This window comes from Lepisma saccharinum, chromosome 11, assembly GCF_977018435.1.
Source record: "Lepisma saccharinum chromosome 11, izLepSacc3.1, whole genome shotgun sequence".
In the NCBI taxonomy this organism is placed as follows: Eukaryota; Metazoa; Arthropoda; class Insecta; order Zygentoma; family Lepismatidae; genus Lepisma; species Lepisma saccharinum.
In genome coordinates, this window is record NC_139239.1 from 72,518,832 (window position 1) to 72,539,161 (window position 20,330).

Sequence of the window (20,330 nt, forward strand, 5' to 3'; positions counted from 1 at the left end):
CTCTTACGTAAACAAGATAAAAGAAAAGGTTCAATCATCACTGAGGATTTGAAGAGTAGTAGCCTATTTGAGTTTGTACTGGGTGTGGCGAATACAGGGTTGCCGACTTGTCAGAATTATTGGGGGGGCTCTGATCACTGAAACAAATTAATGAATGACTCACTTCCTCCTTTTTTAAAGTTTAAAGTTCGGAATCTCGTAAAAGCCCATGAATTCCTCAAAAATATCAAAATTTTCATTCATAGTTCGAATGCAGAATGTCAATTGTTCACATTCCCGACTTTTAATATCTGCTACCACGGAGCGCAAAACAGATCTCCCTAATATATTAATGATCTCGTTCTGAATGTCATGTGAGAGCCATTTGTAGCCCGAACGTCCCATCCACTCTCCTAGTTCATGCACATCTTTTGAAACTCTTTTTAGTAAAAATGTTAACAATACTCATAATTATATACTTAGTATAGTAATAAGTCATGTGTTTTGCTGTCTCTGGTCATAGCCCCCCAAAGTTGATGATCTAGAACATTTCAAATGTGTATTTAAAGTTAAGTTCATGTTGCACAATTCAGAGTAAACTTTACAAGAGAAGCAAAATAATACATTAGATTCTCTTAAGCAAAATTATTTGATGGGTCTGCCCCCACATCAAAAACATTGGGGGGCTCGAGCCCCCCCCCCCCCCAAGCACCATGGAGTCGGCGCCTATGGGCGAATTCGATAATGGAAGGAACTATACTCACCCCTCTCTCACATACACATTCACGTAGCATCAAATGTAGTTGCAGTGCTAATTAATTTTACTTATTGTAGAATAAGTTGTAATATACTGAGGAATTCATCTTCAGGGATTCTACGACACGTTCCTCGCCTTTATATGGCGTCTGCTGATAAGGATGAGCCCCCCCCCCCCACGCCTCCCCGAAATAAAATTGTGGCTACGGGCCTGCACACACAAATATTTTCAGGGGTTTACTGTGATTTGTATCTTCATTCTTAAAGTTTTTTTTTTTCCCAATTCTGGATCAACAAATTCTTGAAAACGGACTCGGAAGTTTAAATTAGAACATTTTGTCCTGAATTTGAGAGGTGAATATCTTGTCATGTTTATACTGTCATAGAAAACAAAAGCTACCAGAAATTAAAAAGTATCATGCCTTAGACTTGTACCCAAGCATCGGAAGAGCCAATAGAGTAGGTGCCATTTACTCCCTCCAGATGAACCCCCACCACCACTTGACTGCGTGTGTAGGGAGTGTACAGAGTTGCAAACCAAACTTCGTGTGGCTCAACAGGCCTTTGAAGGGCAAGCCATTGTACGGATCGTCGTCGAGTAGCACCGTCGCCATTACCTTGCCTCGGTGACCTCACAATTTCGTCACCGAGAGCTTCAGGTTCGAATCCTGGCCAGAGAATGGCTATTTCTTGTTTTTTTAAAGTCCACTTTGTGCACACAGAGGTAAATAGGAAGTTTATTTGCAGTTGAAAGTGGGATCTGAACAACTACGTGCCCCAATAGGGGTCGGAGCCGAAACCCTTGAATACAAGGCGACAACGTAACCAGAAGGAAGACTAGCTGTTTCTTGGTAAGTATCCATTCATCAACATAATCATTCAACCCGTCGTCGCGATTAGTCGAGCAATGAAAGAAAATCAACGTAAAATAAAACAAAATATCTTCCTGCCAATGTCCTCTGTTCTGTTCCTACTATTAAACTTACCTAACCTTAATTTAGCCCAGGTAGAATAATATTCACATCCTGACATAAATGACATTTTGAAAGTTTATTGTAATTCACACACTACATTCACAAATGCCAATGGTCAGTTTCGATTATAGCTGTTGGTGCTAGATCCACAACACACCACATCCTGCACTGACATCTGTTTCCTGTCCTCTAATCATGAAATTTTATAATAACGGATTCTCTATATCGCTCGTCTGAAACTCTACTGCGAAGAACACTATCGCCGCCAAGCGGATGGTGTGAACTCTATTCTACAAGAATTATTTCACTTCGAGCAATAGTTACCACACTGAACGTCGATACGAGTTTGAGCGCACGTTCGAGACGAGGCAAGACTGTTGAAGAGTTTTCATGTCTGATGTATTTACCTAAATTCGAACCTACGATTCTTTCCATCGTTTAAAGATTCGCTCACCACTTCGTTGATTTTATATTTTTAGCATTTTGAAACAGAGAACAAGTCTCCCTGCTACCGAAATAGTTATTCCATAATACTCGTAGTAATATATTTGACCCAGAATTGTACTGCCGACGCCCTCTATGCAAACTTCCATCGCAGAGTACAGAAGTGTAGGGAGCATTTTCAGGAGTTGACAACACTGGAATTTTCGTATCTTTCCATCTCTTTTAAGTGCCCATGTCTGGCTCTCAGCACGGCATGCTCTCAAAGGGTTGCTTGTGTGTGATGGACATGTGTTGCCCACCTTAAAATCCATTTTACCTCTATGTTATTTTTGTATTTCACCCTCACTTCTGTAAAAGAAATACTGCAGATTTTTTTTTCATTCGTATAATTGCTCCCCTTCAAGGACTTCTAACATTAAAAAAAAAATCATTTTTGTAACTGAAAAAAAAAAGCTGGCCTTATATTTCTCGTATTATTTTTTCAAGCAAACTTTTCGCCCGTTTTGTTAATCTGCTGGAAAAAAAATTAACTGAATGTCTTTTGTCGATTATTTAACAAAATAGTAATAACATAATAATAATAATAATATCCACGTAGTTCACCTTGGACCGCATTTTGCAGACTAACGAGGCTCTGACGACTGGACCTACAGCCAGTATAAACTTCGTAGGACTGTGTGTGTGTTGTCCTTTGTTTTGTCTTTATATGTGCTGAGTACCTTTTTACACTTTTTACAGCCTCAGATTTTAACCAAGGTAAGAATATTTGAATCCTCAGAAACGTGTATTATTTTTGTTATGATAAGGGGCTGGATATCGTATAGTGTGACGGATGCAAATAGCTGTTGACGCACCCAAAATTTTAAATTCAAATTCAAATTCAAAATAATAGTAATAATAATAATCTATTTGGTTATTCTAATTTAGAGATTAGCCAAAAGTAGCATCACGTTTTGTTGTCAGACGCCATACAGACTTAGACATTCAAACTCTTTACTGGTATAGTGGGATGCATAAGTACTACAAAGCAAATTGTCCATCACCATGTTTAGTTGGTTGTTTTACGCCATGAATGCTTGAAGAATTGAAACAACATGCTAGACAAGCAGCTGATAACATCTGCACCAGCATATGTAAAAATCCATTCCTTAAAAAATGAAAGTGGTTATGGACAATTTCCCAAGCAATACTTTTGCATCCCATTGTACTGGAAACATAACATATAAAGAAATGTTTAGGGCCATGCACACCTATGCCCGCATCTGACCTTACTTGAGTATTATGTAAGCTCAAAACAGTGTTATCCCTCAGCAGCTGTTTTGCTGTTTATGTCTGTCCACGAAATCCCAAGTCGTAAACTATCATTTCCACCTGGTTCACGTGTATGATGTCACCCCCCCTGCTCCGTGCCCCTGATGCATTGCAAGTCATGTAGCACATCGGTGCATGACGTCATACGACAGGAACTCGAAGCTTAGGTAGCGTGGCCTTGAAAAATGGACAAACAAACATTTCCGTCTTCTTTCTCTCCTGATCAACGGAAGTGGCAGGGGTGAGAGATAGATGGCGACAGTGTTTGTACAGAGCGGTAACCTTGACCTAACTTTTTTTAGTAGAATTTCTAAGCACTACTTCCCATACGTTAAGAATACAGGAACGAGCAATATGTCTGTGACAGTATTTTAAAGTAATAAGTGAGTAGCTACAAAGAGTTACTTCTTGACATAAGCAATCCCCAATTATTTTTTCAGGTAGCGGACTTAAAAATTTCTTTTCGTTTTACGATGGAAAGAATTTTCCTCTCATTTTCTGATTTTCACCTACTGTATTTCGAAGCTGAAGTCCACGTGACTGAAACACTGGAGTGTAATTGGTGACTTTCCCGTAAGCATCCAACTGTCAATTTCTTCCGTGTGCCCTGAACTGTATTCTTGCAGACTAACGAGGCTCTGGCGTCTTTGTGTTGTGTCCTGTCCATGCGTTCGTAAATTTTATCTTATCACTTTTACCCCATTCTTGCGATTATCCCAAAGTGGAAGAAAAGCAAAATAGAATAAACCAACCATGAATCAATGAAAGAAATTCTTGCCTAAGCATGGGTGTTATTCATCAATTTCGTCATATCATCACTTATCCTTACCGTCGCGATTACCCAAAAGTTACAGAAAGGCGACGTTAAATAACAAAAATCACCAAATCAACAAATTATTTCGTGTTATTTTTCCTTTCGCTCTAAAAATGCGTTATTGACTCGGAACATCATAAAACGAATCAAAAACATTAAAGCATATGTTTTGAACAAAGGAAATAAAAAGCAAATTGATTTCTATTGATAATATAGACAACTGTTGGCACACATCGTGGAAGTAGGAAAAAACCTTCCGCTTGGCGGCGCTAGTGATTTCCGCATTCGCTCGTAAACTGTAAGCAACGTATCCTACTCTCAGAACATAACGGAAATTGGGCATTAGTGCACTCAATTTGCTTTTGATACGATTGCAAATTGGATCAGAGTTTAGGATCGTCTGCCTAGACATGACTATAATAGACAAGTTCTAAAATCATTAAAATATACATTTTTGCGTTGATCGAATCAGGATTAAGATTTGTAAAACATCATAAATGAAATAAAAAAAAGTGAAAATAAAGTGGGAAAAGGACAGAAAGAAAAATCTAAAGTGCATGTGTCAGAGGAAAAAAAAGCAAGGTTCGTAAAAATTCTTACTCGGAATATTAAGAGTGGACGCAACACCTGGCAAAGGGAATTATACATGGACAGCTGGAAATTCGTTCAGCAAAAAAAGGAATCTTTCCTCTCTTATTTTCTCATGTCCTGCGCGTTCGCTTCTCCCTCTCGTTTTCAAGCCCTTGATTTTTAGTCCTTTTCATGCCAAGATGGCTGCCGGTCATTAATTGTAACCCCCTTTTCCTACACACACACACACACATACACTTTGGATTTTGCAGCATTTGTACATGTCGGAACACGGGAAGATCATCTTCGTTGCTAATGCCCCCACGTGGTTGATAAAATAGTCCTTTTGATGTGAAATCATAACAGAATCTGTTTGTAAGTGCATTGTAGAGATTGTCTTGGCGCACGCCCACCCACTCGACTCGAGATTGAGTAATCTGGTTTCTTTTTCGGCACGTCCTCTAATTTATTCTTAATTTTGGGAAGTAGGCAGCTTTTCCTGCATTGCAAATCCCAAGTCTAGCCTCTATGGCGGACAATGTCCTTAATTCTTACTAACAAATCGACAACAGATTGACTAAATTACAAATTACTTATTTATTGATAGCATCTTACGTCGATGTCAATATACAAGCGATACAATTATTTCTGATTTAGTAATTGTGTGTTTGTGTTGTATGTAACTCGGCGAACTTCCAAGGGGTTCCGGGTTCGACATGGATATGTGTGTCGTTGTCGGCTTGTAATCAAGGGATCCCGGGTTCGATACCCAGTGGAGGCACGTAGTGGTTCGGATCCCACTTTAAACTGTAGGTCCAGTCCCGATTAGCCTTACTGTGCATAAAGTGGACTTAAAACACCAACTCAATCAATCAATCAGGTTTGATTCCTGGCGAGGAGAACCGGGATTATTTCAACCTGTTCAAGCGGCTCCGACGCCCACCCAGCGTCTTATAATGTGGGTACGTGGAGGAAAACTCTGGGGGGTAAAGGAGGCCTGGGGTTGTGGTGCTGATCACATCACCCTCACCTTCGGCCGTGATCAAGAAAGTGTGTGGCCCTAACTCCACACCTGTACGCCATTATGGCGTGGTGCAAAACACAGGGGAGCACTTTACTTTTTATTTTTTACTTTTTACGTAAATTATTGGATAACCAAATTCAGATAGTACCTAATGTTATCAAATGTGTATTTTACCCATAAATATCATTAGTAGGGTTAGGATTTTCATTACCTAAAAATCACCAAAATATGCAAAATAAAATATGCTCTTCTGACCCAAAAGTTTACAAAATATGCACTATAATTTCAGAGTTCAGAGTTGCAATGCACAATGAATACTTTCTGTAAATTTTCAAATAAAAATTAAAAAGATTTTGCTACAGTGAAAAGAAAAAAAAAACTCTGGAGTAAACATTTGAGTAAGAACGAATCCACGTGAAAAATGACTATATTTCTTGAAAAGTGCAAAAATATGCTGAATATGACCGAAAATCCATCAAAATATGCTCTATCGTGCAGAAATGGCCAAATATGCCAAAATATACCCTTAAAAAGCACCTTAATTTTATCAGTTTCTTCATAATATTAATTTCTATATGTTTGGGGAACACATCACCCTTATCAAAAAAAAAAAAATGCCAGTCATAAAAATCTTAGCTCTAATCATTAGCGTAAGTAGTATATTTTCAAGGGAGGTCCGGTGTGTAAGGGGTAGTTCTTTCAGAAGACACCCAAACACCAACCTCTCTTCCACGGATAAATTTGCCGACTAACAATGCTCTGGTGCCTGGATCTGCAGCAAGTTTAATTCTCTGTTGTGTTGTGTAGTCCATATGTGTTCGTGATTCTCCCTTCATCATATCACTATTCATACCCGTCGTCGTGATTAGCTAAAATCGGAAGAAGAGCGACGTAAAATAACGTAATTAAATTTCATCCAATCACCATTCATCCTTATTTTCGCAACCAGTCAAAAATGGCAGAAAAGCGAAGTAGAATAAAACAAACAAATCAATAAATAAGTATATAAATAAAGCAATCAATCAACGAACCTCAATCTAACATAATATGCATAACATAAGGTTATTTTATGGACCGGGTGGGGCACATTACACAGTAGTTCGGATTCCACCTTACACTACACTATGCGTCGAGTCCCGATTAGCCTATCCGAGCATAGAGCGGAATTAACGCTAGCATACCCGGGAGGGGAGAGGTGGCTGTCAGGCTCACAACCTATATTTTTTTAATTTTTCCTCTGTGAAAATCCTTATTAAAAAATGAAACTAAATGACATTGTTACGTAGGGTATTCTGAATATTCTGTAATAGTTTTATTTATATAAATAACATAAATTTAATATAAATAGGAGGCAAAATGCACTTGGAGGGCGTATCAGGTGCCATCTTTGAAAGAGTGTTATTCGGGACACTCATGCCAGTGACAGTGTACAATTGGTTGGTAATGATGGTATATTTTATTTATATTATTTATTTCTCTTTAGTGTAATCAATCTTTCCATCTGTATTCATATATTACCATATTATATTATATATACTTATATATTCTTATGTAGCTCATGAGAAGGGTTAGGTGGTAGAGCAGCCTACGGCTGAACCTATTAAGCTAAATAAAGGAATTATTATTATTTTGTAATTATTATAATTCCCAGGGCGGGCCTCAGCTACTGGGCGGGTCGCAGGTGGCTGATAGCGAATGGCCATCAGATATGAGGCGGCAGTGCTAGCAGGGTCTGGAGAGAGTGATCTGTGGCAGGATCACACCCATTAAAACCCAGAAATGACCAAAGACAGCACTGTGACATGGCGAAGAAGTGCCGCCATTAACGCCATGGATCAAGGAAACGACTTTGCCACCCTTACGTCTGAGACATCTGGTGGTGAAACTTCCGAATTACTAGCAACCACCGACGATAATTTCGCGAGCGGGTCCAACGCAAGACTGTGGCTTATTCCGCGACTGAATATAGTTCCCCGTTTGATTTGCATTTTCCTCCGTCGCTGCAGTTCTTCCTCTACAATTTACCTGTACTTAGTGCAACACACGAAACGTAGATGTACTTTGGCTGTATGTTATGCATTAGAATAGACAAGATGAGAAAGGTTGTTTTATATTTTGATTTAATTTAGCCAAAAAAAAAAAAAAAAAAAAAGATGTAGTTGAATGTTTGCAAACTACTGCAAGGAAGTGTTATGGTGGTCTCTGTGTACAATGTTACCATTTGATTCCTTTCCTAAAATATAAGTTAATTACTCTGTATTTTACTTACAAACAGCGAAAAATAGTATACGCTAAAATAAAACTTTCACCCACAAACTACGAGACACGTGCCGACCCTCATTCAAGCTCCCCTCCCCAAACTTCCGGAACTGAAAATTCCTTCCTCGCAGAACATTCAACCAACACCCTCCGACTGCTTTTGTTTTGATTTTGTCTGTCCCCGAGGCAAGTTTGACCACTGAACTGAATGTCTGTAGTGCTAGCCCTTAGCCAGCGACTCAGGTTGGGTTGGAATTTCTTATGTGCGATTGTTTTGGTTTTGGTGATAGCAGGGGTGGAAACTATTCAAGTGGTCAAAATTATTGATTTAAGTGAACAAAGTAACAAAAAACTGACCAAATACTGACAAATTACTGACCACTTACGCACTTATTTATTGTAACGAACCAGTGTCGTTACAAATTGTATGGGATCCACCTTTATATGAATAAGCTTTCTTAGAATCTAAGTATTGAAATTGAATTTTTGTATTATAGTTAATATTCAGGATTGAATACACTCTTTATAGTTCTTATTTCCTCCACTCGTCTAAGCCACTTTTCAGGCCGCCTCGATAGCGTAGGGGATAACGTTGTGGGATTGTGATCAAGGGCTCGGAAACTCCACTACTCCAGTTCCGATTTGCCTATCTGAGCAACTAGTGAACCAAAAACTTCGTCACTTTCCACGGCAAGGATAAATGGTGATCCGATGATACAGGGAATAGAACAAATGACCTAAAATATGTAAACCATGGCCATAATTCGAACCTAGAGCCTTTAGAACAGAAGTCAGTTAGTTCTCCGCCACCGAGGTAGCAGCTTTGGAATAATAAACTCCATGGTGAAAATTTCGTCTGAGGTTCAATACCTACCGAATGGCTTATCTTTGGAGTACACCTGCTCAGCGCAACGAGTCCAATTGTTTTTATCGTGCCGACCTTCGTCGCCGAATGGTTGGCACAGCGCACTACGTCGACAGGGTTCCCGGGTTCGAATCCAGGCTTGGTTATGGGCTTCCATGTGAGCGTCGTTTCATCAATTTCATAATATCCTATCACTTGTTCTCATCTTCGAGATTAGCCGAAAGTGGCAGAAAAACGAAGAAATATAAACCAAATAAATAAATCGATCAAACCAATTGTTGCTGTTATTTGGCTTTCCAGGCGAAGCTTAATTGGCTTTCCTTTTCAATGAACTCGCCATTATCCTCACGATGCTTGGCCAACACCAGACAGTTCACACCGAAAGCAACATTTGGCTACCTGGGACTGCATATGAATTAATAATTCATTTCGTAATATTGGTATGAATATTATAAATTTATTAAAAATCGTAATTAAAATTATGTTTCAATCTGAAAAAAATTGACATAAAAATATATCAAAGGCCCACGTAAATACAACGTCAATGCAAAAGCAAAATATCTCACCAGAAAATACTGTTCTTTTTGCGAACAACAGAATAAATTACGGTATTTCAAGAACCAAGAACAGTAAAATAATACTAATAATATTAAATAATACAATCTCAGAAAGTGGAATATATCTGACTGCACTGATTCACTCATTCTGTCGTTTATGTAACGAGTAGCTACTTTCCTACTTTTTGTTTACAAGACGGTTCGCGAATAGGAACTCGGATCTTTCCAGTGTTTCTGATTGTTTCGCCTGAGAGTCAACCTCCGTGGCGGAGTGGTTAGAACAGCGCGCTACGGCGACAGGGGTTCAGTGACGACGCCAGGGGGGGGGGGGCAGATGTCACCTGGTACCTCGCCCCCTAACCCCCAACTGAAGTTAATGAAATATCGAATAATAAGATAGTTCATTTCTAAGAGTATGACAATTTTCAGTTTTCTAAGTGGTGTATTCTGTATGCTATCACTTTTCCTGCTTATAATACCAACACCACTATAACAAAAAGTAATTTTGTTTAAGTATATATATATGTGTGTGTGACTTTCGTTCAAGATTCCAGCGCCGACCTGGGCATAGGTGATATTCATTTATGTCCTGTAATTTTCGCAAATAATCTCAGTTTCAACCAGTTTTAAGAACTGGAAAAAGTGTTGAATTGTTGCAATCTACACTCCCTTCCATTTTATAAGGGGTGGTCACGGACTTTTGACTCACCCTGTATATTGCAATATGTATACTTTACATATGTTTCTTCATTGAAATTCGTCCTACAGGACAACTTCAGTTAGCCAACTTAACGTATAGGGTGTGTCGTACTGAGTTTATGTTTGCGTAGCGCAACTGTAAGTGTTGCAAACCTTACCTCAAGTTCTCCAAAAATTAACTTTTCCCCAAATGTTCTTATTTTCTTCTTCTTCTTCTACAAATTGGGCGTGATGGAACCTAAATGTAATTCGTTGGAATCTGAGTTCCATAAGCTTTCCAACGAGGTATCATTTGTGATTCTGGGATGATAGCCCCGTCTAGATGGCTGCACTTTTTGACTCGCTTTGACTCTCTTTGCACCGAAGCATCTAGTTGGTTGAAGGGTGTAACACCGAGTCCTCTAGTTCGTTGATTTCGAGTCAAGTAGTATATTTGGTGTCTGCACCGTCTGCAGTACCTTCCGGACCGGTGCAAGTGTGGTGTATGGTGACGTGTTGCGTGCTAACTAATCAAATGACCGTTTAAAGAAGCAGACAGGCATTTGTTGAATCTTTTGAACTTGAACACCGCTTTCCGTCTAGTTGGTTGAACGCAAGACTTCTAGTAGTCTTGGGTTGAACGTCATTTCCTTGCACCACTCTGACACTGGATACACCTGCACTGCACCGAGTGTTAAAAAGTGCAGCAAGTAGACGGGGCTAATTAGTAGAGGGGTACAAAGGCCGCCAACATGAAGCTCTGCAATTTCCTTCAAATTTTGGCCGGGGTCTAAAGGTTGATACAATAACTGGCATTAATTCTAAATCTGAGGGTGCAGGACAAAAACCAAGTTCTGATTCGTCTTCAGCAGATCGAAAAAAAAATCACTGTCGACCAGTGTTATCATTCATCCTCGTTGTCGCGATTAGTCAAAAGTGGCGTAGAAGCGACGTTAAATAAGAAAAAATAGAGTTTCGTCTGAGAAAGAAAATTCTCAAAAGTATTTCTTTTTTAATCACTGTCAATACAAGTAATTGTGGAACAACTTCTACTTCATCAAATTCTTCTAACGCTGGCGCCTTTCCTTTCCCGTATAATCAAGGGTCCCGGGTTCGGATTTGGTGATATGTAAAAGAAAAAACATCCTTGCATTTGTCTTGGAATCTTGTGTCTGCCCATAATCTTTTCAATATTACATCCTGTCGTATCTTTACGGCATATTTTGTGACCCTCCCAGGAAAATTTTATGCATCGACCTATGCTTGCAGTCAGTCTATTTCGTATCTCCTTTGTCTACAATAATTTTTGTAGGATACCGTACATAAGCAGTACGGATTTCGTGAGAATACGTAAACTATCATTTGTGAAATTATTCAAGGGAAGCATCTAGGTGAAAGAAAATACTTTTACACAATAATAGAATATGCAGTTTATCGTGCAATCAAAACAATAATTATTCGCACATTTTGTAGAAACCCTTTCCCAATGGAAAGACGTAACGGTTTCCAAAAAGAGGAAATGTTTCTGGTTGTATCGCCTAATCACTGGGATCTGTTGTATCGTAAATAAACACACCGTTGTGTTATTCCGAAAAGATGACCTTGACCACTCGCAAGGGAAGTGACAAACATTTGGAGCTCGCTCCTACCGAGGGATGGAAGAACCATAGCGGTATCCCTCCCTCAGGCAATTTCTAGGCTTCAGACCAGAAAGGTTTTCTACGACCCATGAATTCGCGGACAAAATTGTTCGCGTGACGACTGCGCAGTTTTAAATTATCTACATTACAGGAAGTAATATAAATACATATTTACATTTATCTATATTGTTTTTGTTATTCTCGCCAAATGTTCAAGTTAATTGCTCGCCTCGTCTTTCTTTTCCCTGACCTGATAGAGACAATCTTCTCTATTTTTTGGCGATTGTGTTGGTTGACAGCACTCGACGAACGTTTAGCTAGCAGAAGCTGCCCAACTCAAATATCCCTACACCTCCTGGAAGTTCCAGGAGTAATGGTAGGTGGCAGCACAATATGCTGCGATAAAAATACGCTGCAGACTTCGAATATTATAATAATTGCATCATAATACGCAAAGTTCCCAGTGACAAGTATACATCAATCGCAGCATAAATGTTTCCTCTAGTGAACTATTATGTTGGATTTATAATATTCTTCTTGTGAAATAAGAAAATTAAGTGGAAAGGCATGTCAGCTGCATTTTGTCAGTTTTTATTATTTTGCTCTCAATATAATTATAAAATTTATGCTTCGAAGTATTAGAACACAGGGGACGGTTACGAAGAACAAGGCCCTACAAGCAGATGGTCGAAGTTCCATTCAGAGCAACGCAATTATGGTAACAATTTACCATGTAAATGAATGGGACGAATTTTCAAGATGGCGACCGTAGTCCATCCCGTTAAATAAGCACAGCCCCTGTTGCCTTGCAGGGAGGGGAGGGATCCCCAAAGGCTAAGGGAAGGATACCCTGACAGAAAACCAAGGGGTAGGAAGGGCTCCGAAGGCAAAGCAACACCAACCTACCTAGGGGAGTAAACCTTAAATAAATCCTGGTCCTCCAGGTTGGGGGTTGGGCGTAGGGTTAACTCCCCTACCCCGTCAAAAGAACTTCTTACGGATACCACAAGATTGCCTCGGAGGAGATCGGATAATATGTTGACGACCCGGCGAAAGAAAAGGCTAATGAGAAGGAAAACCGATATAATGCTCGCAACCTGGAATGTAAGAACATTGAAGAGACCAGGAAAGCTGAGAGAAATAAGAGACGAAATAGAAAAGTATGGAGTGAAAGTGTTAGCATTACAAGAAACACGCTGGAAAGGACAAGGAATGATAACGTCTGGAAAACATACACTGATGTATAGTGGAGGAGAGAAACTGGTAATAATGATACAGGTATCCTAATCCAAAAGTCTATCAAACCAAATATTATTAACTTTACAGTAATTAATGATAGGATGTGCTCAGTCAGAGTTAGAGCAAAATTCTTCAATATCACATTGTTTTGTGTGTATGCCCCACAGAAGAAACAGAGGAGGAGGAGAAAGATGGTTTTTACTCAAAATTAGAAGAAATAAATCATGTACAAAGACACGATGTAAAAATCATACTAGGGGACTTAAACGCCAAAATAGGAAGAGAAGAGATGTACAGAAGCATAATTGGGAAAGAAAGCCTGCATGAAGTAAGCAATGATAACGGAATGAGATTGATAGACTTTGCAAGCAGTAAGGAAATGGCAATTAAAAGTACTTGGCTTCCACGAAAAGACATAAAAAAGGAGACCTGGGTGTCTCCAGACGGCCGCACAAAAAACCAAATAGATCATGTTATAATAGACAGGAGACATTCCACAGATATTATGGAGATCAGTAGTTGCAGAGGTGCTGATGGAGACACAGACCACCATCTAGTGAGAATCAAGTATAGACAGAAAATTGATGTGAAAAGATCAAAAAAGGAAAGCAAGAACATGAAACATAATGTAGAGGAACTCAGGAATGCCAGAGTAAGAGAGGAATACCAAGAAAAACGCATGGAGGCACTAGAAACAAAAAAGGATATATGGGAGAAAGGAGAACTAGAATGTAAGTGGGAAATACTAAAAACACTAATAGGTAATGTAGCAGAGGATACATTGGGAAAGAAACAAAACAAGAAGAGAGAACAGTGGTTTGATGAAGAATGCTCAATATTAATACAGGAGAGAAACGATGCCAGAAAAAGGATGCTTCAACGGAGAACAAGACAAGTAGTGGAAGAATATAGAGAAAAGAGGAGAGAAGCAGATAAGATATGTAGAGCTAAGAAAAGACAGTTTGAGAGAAATAAAATAGAAGAGTTAGATGAAATGAAAGATAGAAATGAGATACGAAAGTTTTATGAGAGAACAAGAGATCTGAAGAAAGGATACCAACCCAGAGCAGTTTTCTACAAGGATAAAGAAGGAAACCTCATTGGAGACAAAAGAAAGATGATGGAAAGATGGCAGGAGTATTTCTGCGAATTACTTAACGGAACCAATGAGGAGGATAAAGAAGAGGGGAAAAGTGATGAAGAGGAAGAAATAAGTGAGGAAGAGGAGGAAGAGATAATACCAACTTTAAAGGAAGTAAAAGATGCAATAAAGTCTCTAAAGAATAATAAAGCGCCAGGAGAAGATGGCATAGAATCGGAGCTGTTGAAATATGGTGGAGAAGGAGTGAAGAAGGCCATATATGAAGTGATAGAAGAAGTTTGGATAAAAGAAGAAATGACCAGAGACTGGACAATAGGAATAATATGCCCGATACATAAGAAAGGGGATAAAGCTAAGTGTGAAAACTACCGCGGGATAACACTACTGGACAGGGGCGCCGACTTGTCAAAATTATTGGGGGGGGGGGGGGCTCTGATCACTGAAATAAATGAATGAATGACTCACTCCCTCCCTTTTTAAAAATAAAAATTACGTCTTCGTACATCAGTTTTTAAGCAACTATTATATTCTTCATGCAAATGAAATGTAACATGAAAAACTTCCAGAAAATGTTTCAAAGTCTTTTTATGTCTTTTGTGTCTGCTCATTTGTTTTTTTTTAGATAACAATTAACATTTTTATTGAAAAGTAGGCTATGTATTTACATTAAGAGACCAACCTAACAGTTTTATGCCGGCCTCGGTAGCCGAGCGTGTTGGGTGGTCGACTCAACTCGCTTTGATCCGGAGGTCTCGGGTTCGAGTCCCGGCGAGGGCATGGGTGTGTTTTAACCCTCCGTCGTCCGCACCCTCAATGTAGCACAAATGTCCCGCGCGTGGCACTCAGTGCCGCCATATCAAAACCAACTTTATTTACGTAGATGAACTATTGATGCAAATTGATGTTGAATTACCCTAGCGCTTACTAGAAATTAGACGATATATATATATGAACGCAAACAGTCCATTTCGGATATTTTTATTAGCTAAACTAAACCTATATAAACTAAAAACATTAGAGGAAATGACACAGAAGTACACGCTTACACTCTAGAAGCAGATGCCCCAAAATATTATTCCCAAAATGCGTGTAATTAAAATTTTGCCGTATAATAAAGGAACTAAAAAATGAACTCATCATTCACAAAATCTTCAACGTAGTTTTCAAAGCGTTCAACATATTTTTCAAAAATTGAAGTCATACAACTTATGTGGGCTTAGAAAGGAACAATTTGTTCCAAAATTCTCAGTCAAAATCTTGCTGACTCGCTGAAAATGCAAGCAAATGAGTAAAATACAACTCGAAGATACTTACAAAATATTAAAATTTTCAAATCTCAATATGTTTCTTCTTGTTTTACAAGATATACGTGAAAAGACATATACAAACTCAAATAAAACGGACCCAATATTGTCACTTTTCAATACATTTTGACAACTCCGACATTTCGTATGGGTACTGCAATGGTTTCTGCATACAATTAATTTGCATTCCGAACAACGTACCGTCGTTTTATTTTTCTTATATCCGCCAAATTCATGGCTGGAGTGCTATTATATGATTTAAGATAGGAAACGTTCCCGCGCGCGGTACTGAGTGCCGCCTAAGGGGGACCGGTCACTTTTGAGGCATGTAAACAACTGAAAAACGCCAGAAAAAAGGTTGAAACGCCTGTATGTTTTTTTGGGAATAGTGTAGATAAGTTTCCTAGTGCTTTGCAGACCATTCTTGACTGATAAGGAGAATAATTCAAAATTTTAGAAAAGGCGGCGGAGTGCCGCCGCGCGGGTTAAGGAGGGTTAATGTCCGCAACAGAGTTGTAAAAAAAGGACATATGACAGATGCAAATAACCTTAGTGTTGACGTACCCATAAAAATAAGAAATATTTACAATATTTAACAGTTTTATTTAATTATTTACATAAATGCTAACACAAATCGCAGGAAAATAGTTTTACTTTTTTGTTCTTGCTACAATATTTTACTTTTTAAATTTAATTTGGAATAATAAAAAAACACATAGCACGCCGTGCTTTAGCAATAATGCATTTGATCATAGCAGTTCCCGCTTTCGCGATACAGACTTTTCATAAGCTTTCCTTGCGTACTTTACTGCAAGCCAGTGTTAAATAAACTCGAAGACTTTAGAATTTTTCCCCTTATTCTTTGGACTAGAGATTTCGAGGATAACTAAATATCGTACATATCAATATTGCCTGAAAGTTGTGTTTACGACCTCAAATTGTCCAGAATTCACTAAACAACATACTGGTATAATTGTCATATCACCTCGTTATTTTGGAACTCTTTTTAGTAAAAATGTTAACAATACTCATAATTATATACTTAGTATATCTATATAGTAATAAGTCATGTATTTGCTGTCCCCGGTCATAGCTCCCCCCCAAAGTTAACGTTTTAGCGGTCATTTCATTAGAACATTTCAAATGTGTATTTAAAGTTAAGTTCATGTGGCACAGAGTAAACTTTACGAGAGAAGCAAAATAATACATTAGATCATCTTAAGCAAAATTATTTGACGGGCTCTGCCCCAACATCATTAACATTGATGGGGGGGGGGGGCCTCGAGCCCCCCAAGCCCCATGGAGTCGGCGCCTATGCTACTGGATGGAACTCATAAAGTATTTGATAAAATTTTAGCAACACGATTGGAAGATTGGATGGAAAGAATCATGGGAGATCACCAAGCAGGATTTAGAAACAATTGCTCCACGATGGACCAGATATTTTTACTGCGCCAAGTGCTGGAGAAGTTGTATGAGTATAACAAAGAACTTTACCTACTATATGTCGATTTTAAACAAGCATACGATAGCCTGGAAAGAAATAAGATCTACAGTATAATGAAAGAGTTTGGAATCCCAAGGAAATTGATAAGACTGACAAAAATGACAATGAAAACAACGGAATGTAAAGTCAGAGTTGAACAGGAAATGACAAACATGTTTAAAGTAGAGAAAGGACTGAGACAGGGAGATTTACTTTCTACAATACTATTTAATTTAGCATTTTAAAAAGTAATCCGACAACTACCAATCAACCCTGGAGGAACAATATTAAATAGACTAACACAAATAGTAGCATATGCAGATGATGTAGCTTTAATAGCAAGGAATAAGCAAGCTATGGAAGAGAGTTATCAAGTATTAGAAGAGCAAGCTCAAGAACTAGGACTGGAAGTGAACACAAATAAAAGCAAATATATGAAGATGGGAAATCCAGAAAGAGGCAGAAGATAACCTTACATAAGAATAAATGGAAAAGAATATAAAAGAGTGGAAGCCTTTAAATATTTGGGCTCAATAATAACAGCAGATAACAAGACAGCTACAGAAATACAGGAAAGGATAACAAGTCGAAATCGATGCCATTTTTCTTTGCAAAATGTGTTTAAATCTAAGAATTTTAGTAGGAACACAAAAATTAAAATATATACAACAATATTAAAACCCATAGTAATGTATGGTTCAGAAAGTTGGGTGATGTCGGTAAGAGAGGAAGATTGGTTGTTAAGGTGGGAAAGGAAAATACTGAGAAGGATATTTGGAGCGGTAAGAGATAAAGAGGGATGGAGAATGAGGACAAATATGGAAGCACAGGAATTGTTTAACCAGCCAGATATTGTAGTGAAGATCAAACAGGGTAGAATACGATGGGCTGGGCATGTTCAGAGGATGGAAGAAGCACGGGTTGTCAAGAAAATATTCAATGGAAAACCGGAAGGGAGAAGGAGAAGAGGTAGGCCCAGGAAAAGATGGATAGAGGACGTGGAAGAGGACCTAAGAAGATTAGGAGTTAAAGGATGGAGAAGAAAAGCAGAGGATCGAGATGAATGGAGAGAGGTAGTCAGGAAGGCCAAAGACCTACACGGACTGTAGCGCCGACCAGTAAGTAAGTAATTATTATAATTAATAAACAATTGCTTCTCTATAAACAAAGAAGCATTAACAAAAATTATTATGTTTTGTGACTTTTAGCGAATGTTAAAATATGGTTGACACTCGTGCAATAATTGGTTAATATTTTTTTATTAATGATGGTAATTTTTGTAATCATTATAATTAATAATTAACTAAAAACTTCTATGAACAAAAAAGCACAATGGTTTCTTGAATTTTAGTGATTAAAGAAAGTGTGGGCCTGTGAGCCCCCCCCCCCTCAGGTAAGTAAGTATCTCGTGCGGCACGGTAAGCTAGGGTTAAACCATACGATAATTTATGACCGGGGCGCAGTTTTAGGCGAAACGGAAATTTTCGCTATTAGCTGTAGCTGTAGCAGTTGCAAAAACGTAAGATGTAATTATTGATATGAACGTGTAATATCCAAGTTGCTCGAACGTGACTCTTTGATAGTAATTCTCGGTCTTGTCTCGAAGAGGCGGTCTCGTTCTGGCGACCTTTACAACCAACCGGGGGAAGCAGACGGCTTTTAGGGTAACTGGGGCGACACTAGAACTGCGGTGGCAGGCGGACGAAACTCGAATTCCAGGATTTGCGAGAATCTCTGAACTTGCGTGAATATCGGGAATTATGAGAATCTCGGAGAGCCTACGCGTTACCGACGCACCAAGTTTTGAATTTAACTGGTAACGTCTTTATATCGTCGAACCTGCAGTGAGTTTTTTTTTATATAGTGTTTGCCGATTTTCCTGGAGTTTGTTTGTTCTTTGGTGGATTTGTATCTTTCAAACATGTTACGTAATGCAGCTAGAAGTCGAGAGTTCTCAACGTTTAAAATTTCCGAAGATCTGGCGAGGTATGTACGATAAAAAATTATATATTTTTTTCTATGTAGAATTAGTTTTCAGAAATTTATCTAACTCTGAAAGTTATTTTTACAACTATGCCTGATACCATTGAACGTACAGTAAAAATAATATTTATTTTGCCTAATTTCATGTTCACCTCGTGCTTGGACGTGTACTAGCTCGAAACAGCCTTTCTTTCTAGTAAAAGTCGAATCTTGCAACAAAATTGAGGGTGGGCTTATGTTTCCGTTATTGTCTAAAAAGAAAGCTGTGTGTACAGTCACGGCACGATGTCCTTTTTGAATAAATGCCAAGTGTTTCGTCTGTTTTGTCCATAATTGCACCACGTAAAAAAATACAAAAAAAAAAACCTGCCTTTTATATTTCCTCTATCATCGAAAGTTGCATATATTGGCTAATTTTAAATTCTACCATGTATACTTGTGTTTAGTCAAGGCTTGCATGAGATGGTGATAATGAAATTGGTTGTGTGATGCTTTCTGCAAATTATCTTCACACATCTCTCTCTACTTTTGTGCCCAGCTTGCAATGTTTGCTTATGATGCAAGGAGGAACAACTCCCTCATTTTTCAACAAAAATGGAGAGGAAAGATGTTTGTGGGCATATATATGTATGGTAATCTGGGGGAATTGTTTTATGTCTTTGTAATTAAATTAATTATTATTTGTGCTATGTGCTTGACTTTTTAAACTTCAAAACTAATAAACATTTGTTCTTATTTTCAGATTTGCAGCTGGTTAGCAATAATCAAAATGGAGGATGCAACATCTGCTTCCCTGCTTAGTTCCTGTTCCCAGTTTAGATGCAGCAGTTCAGTTTGAGCCACAACCAAAATATTTCAAGACAAGTGATTTATGTACTAATGACATTCCCCTGACAATGTTTAAAGGAGATCTCAAACTAATGCACATGTGTGATGTCCTGCTTGGCACAATCCAGCGTAGCGGTATTTAACCGCAGTGAAACTGTTCCGAAATAAATCTTGCAAGATCCCTGTGTACTTACTTGCTTAACAAAGATGAAAGATTTAAGTGAATAGAAAAAATATAAATGTCAGTATCAACATTATTAACGTTTAGTGAAAGTATGTTTTGAAAAAAATGTTTTTCAGTGATTTGATCAGTTTATGGTGAGACAGATTCCTTGCAGTGGGAAAAAAAATAGTGCATTCTATTTCTAGTGTTATGCCATACCCCAGTTTTTGTCTAATGCTGCTAAATAATATGAATGTTGTGGGGCGGGGGGAAATATGTACTACAGGTAAGTTATGTGAAAACAGTCCAGGCAGATAGTGAAGACATTTTTTTGTCCCCAGTGAAAATAAGTAG

At 38.4% G+C, this 20,330-nt stretch overlaps 1 protein-coding gene across 1 annotated transcript; it reads left to right on the forward strand.

Moving 5' to 3' along the window:
* The first annotated feature begins 7,651 nt into the window (after positions 1-7,651).
* LOC145995073 (uncharacterized) lies at positions 7,652-19,786 on the forward strand. The gene is made up of 3 exons (XM_083131605.1): positions 7,652-7,847; positions 13,278-14,570; positions 19,728-19,786. The coding sequence occupies exons 1-3, from the start codon at positions 7,652-7,654 to the stop codon at positions 19,784-19,786; spliced, it is 1,548 nt and encodes a 515-aa protein (XP_082987731.1).
* The last annotated feature ends 544 nt before the right edge of the window (positions 19,787-20,330 follow it).